Source organism: Myotis davidii, unplaced genomic scaffold (assembly GCF_000327345.1).
Source record: "Myotis davidii unplaced genomic scaffold, ASM32734v1 scaffold1069, whole genome shotgun sequence".
In the NCBI taxonomy this organism is placed as follows: Eukaryota; Metazoa; Chordata; class Mammalia; order Chiroptera; family Vespertilionidae; genus Myotis; species Myotis davidii.
Genome location: NW_006300018.1, coordinates 2,491,558 through 2,500,483, shown reverse-complemented (window position 1 = coordinate 2,500,483; position 8,926 = coordinate 2,491,558). Strand labels below are relative to the sequence as shown.

General features: G+C 37.7%; 2 protein-coding genes across 2 annotated transcripts in view; one reads left to right on the top strand and one right to left on the bottom strand.

The window, feature by feature from the left end:
* The window catches only part of MGAT2 (mannosyl (alpha-1,6-)-glycoprotein beta-1,2-N-acetylglucosaminyltransferase), a 3,188-nt gene extending 1,356 nt beyond the window's left edge, over positions 1-1,832 (top strand). The window contains exon 3 of the mRNA XM_006776102.2: positions 5-1,832. Within this exon, the coding sequence (XP_006776165.1) occupies positions 5-1,135 (1,131 nt within the window). The 3' untranslated portion in view covers positions 1,136-1,832. The remainder of the gene's footprint in view (positions 1-4) is intronic.
* A 1,318-nt stretch (positions 1,833-3,150) lies between these two features.
* The window catches only part of DNAAF2 (dynein, axonemal, assembly factor 2), a 7,000-nt gene continuing 1,224 nt past the window's right edge, over positions 3,151-8,926 (bottom strand). The window contains exons 3-5 of the mRNA XM_006776101.2: positions 8,008-8,922; positions 4,653-4,796; positions 3,151-3,914 (exon numbers count right to left, since the gene is read on the bottom strand). Coding sequence (XP_006776164.1) covers positions 3,468-3,914; positions 4,653-4,796; positions 8,008-8,922 — 1,506 coding nt within the window. The 3' untranslated portion in view covers positions 3,151-3,467. The remainder of the gene's footprint in view (positions 3,915-4,652; positions 4,797-8,007; positions 8,923-8,926) is intronic.

Below are 8,926 nucleotides of genomic sequence, written 5' to 3'. Positions count from 1 at the left end.
CGAGTCGGCGGCCCCGCTGGTCGCGGCGGCCCCGCTGCCCGAGGCGGACAACCTGACGCTGCGGTACCGGTCCCTGGTCTACCAGCTTAACTTTGACCAGACGCTGAGGAATGTAGACAAGGCCGGTTCCTGGCCCCCCCGAGAGCTAGTGCTAGTGGTCCAGGTGCATAACCGGCCTGATTACCTCAAACTGTTGCTGGACTCACTTCGAAAAGCCCAGGGCATCGACAACGTCCTCGTCGTCTTTAGCCATGATTTCTGGTCGACAGAGATCAATCAGCTGATCGCTGGGGTGGACTTCTGCCCTGTTCTGCAGGTGTTCTTTCCCTTCAGCATTCAGTTGTACCCCAACGAGTTCCCGGGCAGTGACCCCAGAGATTGCCCCAGAGATCTGCAGAAGGATTCAGCTTTGAAGATGGGATGCATTAATGCTGAGTACCCCGATTCCTTTGGCCATTATAGAGAGGCCAAGTTCTCCCAAACCAAACACCATTGGTGGTGGAAGCTGCATTTTGTGTGGGAAAGGGTCAAAGTTCTTCGAGACTATGCTGGCTTCATACTTTTCCTAGAGGAGGATCACTACTTAGCCCCAGACTTTTACCATGTTTTCAAAAAAATGAGGAAATTAAAGCAGCAAGAGTGTCCCGAGTGTGATGTTCTCTCCCTGGGAACCTATACTGCCCCTCGAAGTTTCTCTGGCATTGCTGACAAGGTAGATGTGAAAACTTGGAAATCCACAGAGCACAATATGGGTCTAGCCTTGACCCGGGATGCTTATCAGAAGCTGATCGACTGCACAGACACTTTCTGTACTTACGATGATTATAACTGGGACTGGACTCTTCAGTATTTGACTGTATCTTGTCTTCCAAAATTCTGGAAAGTGCTGGTTCCTCAGGTACCTAGGATTTTTCATGCTGGAGACTGTGGTATGCACCACAAGAAAACCTGTAGACCATCCACCCAGAGTGCCCAAATTGAGTCACTCTTAAATAGTAACAAACAGTACATGTTTCCAGAAACTCTAACTATCAGTGAAAAGATTATGGCACCCATTTCCCCACCTAGGAAAAATGGAGGGTGGGGAGATATTAGAGACCATGAACTCTGTAAAAGTTATAGAAGACTGCAATGAAAAATCAGTTACAAAAAGTGACAGTCTTCTATTTTTGATATTTGTACCAACAGGACAGACAATTGAATAAGAGTTTAGGGATTGGTTTCTGCTTTAATATGAAAAAAAATTCTTGTAAAAGGTGTACAATTATAGTACTCTTTTCCTTTTATGTCTGATTAAGATTTAAAATACAAGTTTTCATTTTGGGAGTTGGGTTTTAAAGCTCAATCTGTATCTGGGAAAGGTAATCATTACTGTGAGAGAAGAGAGGAAATTTTATTTAAATTGCATCTATTAATCTTTTTACCTGGAACTTTGTACACTTTTCCACTTTAAAACTTAAGTACAGCAAAATTTACTTAAAATTGTCATAGGAGTAGGAAGTATTACAATGAAATAAGTATTAATGGAACAAGCCCAGTTTCACTCTCCACACAGTTACTAGGAAGAGATTGCTTCGCTGGTTTTATAATTCAAAAGTTATGTTTGTTAAACACCCTGTCAAAACAATCAATTTCAGTATTACAGATTCCCGTATTATTGTGTTAAGATTTGCCTGTGCTTTGGAACCTTCATAGAGCACATTTTCTTTTGGAATGTATTTGATTGATAAAAAATTTTAACACTGTTTCACCTCAATGTAGAAAAACAGTGGTTTTGTTTCTTCCTTTTCTTTTAGTCTGCCAAAATAAAATACTCATTTTTTGCATAAAAAGGTTCCTAATCATTTTGCAGAACAAATTTTGTTTACTCTTTACACCAAAATTCAGTAAAGACATTCTAGAAGTTTTAAAGTTAGCAATATATCTTCATGTTTACTGTTTGTACGTTGAATTGAAATAATAAAGAAAACCCAGCTCTTGACAATGTATTTCCTTTGGAAGAAACTAGCCAGGCATAGATAATGAACAATAAAAAGCTGCTGTGTAAGTGAAATACAGCCACAAAGTTTAGTCATGCCAAAGTGAAACATGTTCTAGTGCCAGCTTTATTTTAACTGAAGTCATACTTTTTAAAAGAACAGATACAGTAAATAATAGGAAACAGGCTTAAAATTTACTCCACGTTTCATGTAGAAATTTCCCGTAACAATATACAATTCCATTCAATCAAAAGTTATAGACTATTTTCTGTGGAGCTATTACAATTATTTCAATCTACGAAAATTGTGTTATTAAGTGGACATTTTCAAAATTACTGCTTCAAACTAAGATTCATGTTATAGTTGAAAAATGCATCTGGTCATCTTAAGTGGGGGCAAATAGTTCTCTTGCTTTGTGAGCTAGCCACATTTATACTGTTCTCAGCCCAGTCTGGTTCCAGACTTTACCAAGATTATAAATGTAAAGAATAACAGCTTTTGGAGTTCTGATCTGACCTCCCCAGTTCAAAGGACTAAAGATATTAGGTAATTTCCAGGACTAAGGTAAAGCCAGAAGTTTGAATTGTAGCTGTTTTTCGAACAAATGTATCAGGCCATGGCCTTTGGGGTCAGAGATTAGGTCAACAGATATTTTCTTTCATCCTGTCCTAAAAATTTTTGTGAGAAAAACATCTATTAGGATTTTCTTCTGACCTCAAATATAAATACTATTCCACAAAATTATTAACTTAGCCACGGATACATTACCTACTGCCACCTTAAAGTCATTACTAAATAACCTGTATTAAATATATATATTTTTTGGTGACAGATAAGAACAGTAAAATATAGAATTGAAGCAAAAATACTAAATTTCATTCAGTGTATTTGTATTATAATTATTTGAATTATTAATATTGGTTAGTAAAGTTCTTTCATCTCTAAGAATCTCTATTTCAAGCATAAATACATCTTATTTAGTGATATTTCTAAACACAGTTTTGAGATTCTAAACACCCTGTCAAATTTCTAAACACAAGTTTATGAGTGACAAATGCAACTCATATTTCTAGTTACATTCTTGAGAGTTGCTTTTTGTGACAGACACAACTTAGTGAATGTCTTGAAACTTTTTATTAAAGTGTAAACAAGCCGAAAACAAACACAGAAGTAAATATATACAGGTTATATTAAAACTAAATGTTTAACTCTCAGAAATAATATACATCTCTCAGAGGAATCCCAAAACTTATCTCCCTAATTAAGGAAGCTGTATAAACATGCAAAAAAATATCTCCAGTTTCCCCATTAGAATCAAAATTGCAAATTTTAATTTCTTGAATATCTTCAGTTTTTAAAGAGTAAACAGAAACCTATTTTAAATCCAAAATATACTTTCTTGAATATCTTTGGTTTTAAGGTAGTAGTTTACAGAAATAGAATTTAAGTCCAAAAATTTTCTACTCTTAACCTTTAAATTCTGAAGAATTAATCCAAGTCATATAGCAAAGAATTCTGAAAACTGAATGCACAATGAGTCACATGATCTTTAATAATCTGCACACTACCATCCTGCATATTGGTTTCTTTTATGTTGTCAAAACCAGGAATATTCTGAACTGTTAATTCTTCCTCTTCAGTTATTACTGGTTCTTTTAAATTATCTTTTTCCTCACTTGAGTAAACACCTTTTTCTTCCATTTTTGACTCAGGTTGCTGAGACTTTCCAAATATTTGAGACACATCAAGAGAGTCTTGTTGCAAGTATTCAACTGAACCACAACTGTCTAATTCTAGTACTTTAACAGCTATAGATGAATCAGAAGCAGTTGTTGAGGTGGTAGGATGTTCTTTTTTTTTGGTTGGATGACTTCCTTCGTTGACTTTTTCTTCCTTTTCGTGAAGCTGTTCAGCAGAGTTACTACATTCTTGCAACTGTGTCAGAGAAACAACAAGTTAATAATTCTTTGAAATAAATAGAAAATTAAATTGTAGTACCATTGGGAATTTTTTTTTTTTTTTTTTTACGCTGTGAGGGAATAACCCTTGTAGACCTGCAGACAGGCTTCTTCCTCCTCCAAGTCATCCTCCACATGCTGCCAGTCATTTACTGACAATGCAGACCTGGCCTGAATTCTCTGGTAATTGTTTCAATGACTCATCTCCCTCAGGATAAAATAATCCTGGCTCACAAACCCTTTAGCAGTCATTCTTACTAGTAAGGGCATTCTTGAATTTTCTTGAATTTCTGTGATTCTTCAAAGCCACTCTCCCCCACAATTCATAAATGCCAATTGTGCTAGTTAACTAAATCATTTCTGTATTTAATACTGATGACTAAAAATAACCAAACTTAAGATTCAACTAAAAAGAATAAACAAACTGTGTGACATGGTTACCATGGTCCCTGGACTAACTTCCCAAATGTCAGTTTTTTTCTATCCCTCATTCGACATTTATTTTGGGATTAAATTAGATAATATATATGAAAATGAATTGCAGTGTTTAGCTGCTAAACTTTAGCACATAGTGAAATTCATGCAAAAAACTCTATTCCTCTTCCCAGCCATTATGTACACTTAGCTTAAAGTTTCAACATCAAAAATTAAGTTATTCATTAGGCTTTAATCTTGTCCTAAGTCACTATTCTATAAGGCCAATCAAAATCCTTACCTTTGTATGAATTTGAATCTTACTATCAGTAACCTGAAGAACTTCAATTAACGGTGAAGTTAGGGGTATTGTCTGTTGGAATGGAGGGCTCAGGACCTCTTCAAGAAATTCATTGACATTTTCTTCATTGACAAATAACCTTTCCTAAAATAAAAAGAAAATATATTCTGCTTAATAGGTCATACTTCACAGTGTTATATAAAAACAACTCATAAAAGTTCTCACATAGTTCAAGATTACACTTTTAAAATGTTTAATGTTATTTCTATGCTTTCTTGGCAAAAGAAAACAGTCTTGTACACAGCAAGAGTGCCCAGCCAGCATGGCTCAGTGGTTGAGCGTCCATCTAGGAACCATGAGGTCATGGTTCAATTCCTGTTCAGGGTACATGCAGTGATCCCCAGTGGGTAGTGCAGGAGGCAGCTGATTAGTGATTCTCTGTTATCAGTGATGTATTTCTCTCTCTCTCCCTCTCCCTTCCTCTCTGAAATCAATAAAAATACATTTTTAAAAAATAGCAAGAGTACATACACATATAGGAAAAAAACCCTAAAAAAAAAAAGATCAGTTACTCTTCTTCGTCTCTATTGAATCTAGGTATGTTTTCTCTCTTAGATAATCTAAATTAAAATTTGTATTTTCTTTTACTTTTTTCTCAATATTTTATGAGAAATACATCACCTTTTGTTTTTGTTTTGTTTTTTTTAATCCTCGCTCGAGGATATTTTTTTCATTGATTTTTAGGGAGAGTGGAAGAGAGTGGGAAAGAGAGAGAAACATCAACGTGAGAGAAACTCATTGATTGGTTGCCTCCTGCATGGGCCCCAACCAGGGCCTGGGCTAGGGAGGAGCCTGCAACCAAGGTATGTGCCCTTGATCAGAATTGAACCTGGGATCCTTTAGTCGTAAGGCCAGCACTCTGTCCACTGGACCAAACTGGCTAGGGCTTACAACACTTCTTAATGAGTCAGCTAAGAAATACACATGACAGGATCTATTAAAATTTTGTGTGAACTGTTTGCCTTCTAGTTCTTGTTCAGGTAAGAGCTAACTGTAATATTTTATGTAAAAGAAGTATATTTTACTTTTAAGCAATGAGAAAATCCAGTGTGACACCAGCATATAGCTATTTATAAGAATGAGATAGTTTACCCAACTATTAGGAAATGCAAAAATCACATTCACAAAAATCCCAAACACAAAGCAATTTCTTCATATTTATGTCAAGCAAATACAGAAATATTGTTAGGACACTAAGAGAATAACTATATTCATAAAATAAGTTCATTTTTGCCCAAAGTAAAAATATTTTCCTCTGCACTTTCATATAAATAAATTTAATAAGTTCATTATTTAGTCAAAATGAGGACAGAAAATATGAAAGAGACAAGTTTCAAGTTTCCTTCTATTAAACACTGTTTGAACTTGGGAACACCTACCAAACAAGTGAACCTTGGGAACAGAAAAAATTTATTTTTGGAGTAATTTGCCTTGCTATTATTTGAAGATCCAGAATAACACTATATTATAAAAACGCCCCCATCAAAAGCATTTCTAAGTTTCCTGTCTCTGGAAAAGACTTACACATTAATTGTAAAAATATATACCAAATAGTTTAGTTTTTTGGTTTACCCAAGGAAAAATAATATGTATTTAGAATAGAAATGGTTATGATTAAAATGTAATTTGCATAAAATTGTCTTCACATTCTGATGACTGATTTTACTATAAAAGATACTGTATTCAGTGGAACTAAAGCTTTAGGAAAATTCCCAGTAAATATTTAAGGCTTATATAAATATATTTTATAGTAACAATTCTGAACTTGACAGCCACAAATCAACCTTACATTATAATTATTTTCATATAATATGTGTAATATATCTATTATCTACCCACCTACTACTCTTGTGATTTTTCCTTATTTATTAATTTTCAAGAAAGAGGAAGGGAGAGTGAGAGAGAAGTATCTATGTGAGAGTGAAACAACGATCAGCTGCCTCCTGCTTGCCCCCAATCTTTCCCAACCAACTGAACCACACCAGCCAGAGCTACTCTTGTGATGTTCTAGAAATTTAATAAGAGCATGGTCCAGTGACAGTGAACTGTAAAATAAAAAACATTAGGATTCTGTCAGTCTTAGGAAATGTGATTACTAATGGAGAAATTATAAATCTATTTCGGGCTTCAAAGATATAACACAGTCGCCATAATCTCATTGTCTGGTTTCTTTGCTAAAATAATGTCATCATACTAGAAAATCAGATTAAAATATATTTTTTAGTATTTTCTCAACTGTTTGTCAACAAAGCTTTCTTCCCATATTGTGAGTTATTTTCACATTTATTAAGACAATTACAGGAAAATGACTGCCCTTTCCTAAATTTTCCCTTTGAATGACATAAACAGATAATCAATTTCCTATTTTATATTACCACAAAGTATTTTACCTAGCCCTGGCTACTTACTTTACCACTTTTAGAAGCATATAATCTGTGTAATTTGTGTTGTTTCTGGGAATTAAACCCTTGAATATATTAAAAGAGCTTTAAAATTTACATGTAACACTGATAGACCTCAATCAAAACCACGAATTGTTCATTTGTGAGTTTACAAAGTTCTTTCGAACTTCAAATTTAATTTTTTTCAGTATTTGTAGTTTATATTACACTGTTAAATGCCAGCCATTGTGCAAAATACTAGATGATTAAAACAGATGCAAAAAGAGATGTAATTTCAATGTAACATAATGCCCACAGGAGGACAACCCTACCAAGATCAGCCACTAAAATCAAGCAGCACTATATGGTCAAAGGGCAGGGAATTTATTTAGATTGACACCTCATTCTGAATTCATTTTTCTACATAAGAAATGTGGCTAAGTGACTCTTGCTCTCTGGAAGTAAGCTGTTTATTTTCTAAAGTTGGACAGTATTACTTACCAACTTAAAATATGGCCCTAACAGAGTGCCTCTCAAACTCTAATTAGTCATCAACCCCTTTGAGAGTATGACTAAAGTTAAAGCCCTTCTGCCCAGAAGAAAGCACCCTCAACTTTCTGCATACAATCTGAAAGGTTTATGGATTTCTGGGAATCCATTCATGGATTCCGGGGAAAAAATGCATTAAGGACAATTTTGAAGGTTTGAAACCCACCCACCCATCAGAAGGGATGCGTGTGTTTCTTCAATATGCGTTTAACGTGCACTGACATCTTTCATCACGTGTATCAACTTCAAGTAATTTCGAGAGAAGTTCTAATGAAAAACACTTTGTTCAGAATGCACTGAGGGGATGTAATTTTAAAAGTAGGATGGAATATTTCAAATACTAAGACTCGAGAAAGAACTGTTACCTCCAAAGAATCGTTGTTTAAACCATAATACCACTCTCTCCAATGTCCATAGCACTCTGAAGATTTGGCCAGTTCTATTACTGCATTGTTTGAAGAAATGCTAACCACTGGTTCTTTGATACTCAATTTATTTTCTGGAGCAAACTGCAAAAAGAAGGAATAATAAACTAAGTCTTGGGTGGAGAAGCACAATTTGTACCGGAGGGAGCTCACATCCCCTTGAAGACTTTGCGGTTGGATCCGAGGCACTAGGATAAGCAGAGTCAGGGATTCTTCATCCTGACGACACTGCAACGGAGGACACAGAGGTCTCCGGCTGTCTGTCCCGGGACCATCCATGGCTGGATCGGAGGGCTCCCTGCCCGAGTCTTCCCGGGCCACGCGGGTCCCGACGCTGAGACCTCCGCACACACTCCCTCCTCCCGCAGGAGGGCCCCCGTCTAGGTCCCCGGGCGAGCTCCCAGTTCCGGGAAGCGGTTTCTCCTCGATCCCGGCAGTCGCCACCGCTTGCCCGCCGAAGTCCCGTTCCGGTTCGGAGACAAGTTCCTCCCCTGCGGCATCCGGCGTGGTGATCCCGGCGTCCTCTTCCCCAGCGCGACCCTCAGCCGGGCCCGTCCCTCCTTCGCGAGCGGAAGTGCAGCCCGCGCTGTCAGTTCCGGCCCCGGCGGGCTCTTCCGGCGGCGCTAGGGGCTCCCGGCGCGCGGCGGACGGCGCCACGGGCAGCGTGACCACCAGCTGCCGTCGGGCCTTGTTGAACTGCGCCTTGCCGCGGCTGTCGTCCACCGGGTACGGGAGCGAGAGCCGCAGCTGGTAGTCGGGTTTCCTCGAGTCCAGACACAGCAACTTTCCCGTCACCTCCAGCGCCGCCTGCTCGGCCGAGCGCAGCAGCGGCAGCTCGATGGTGACCACCAGCTCCTGG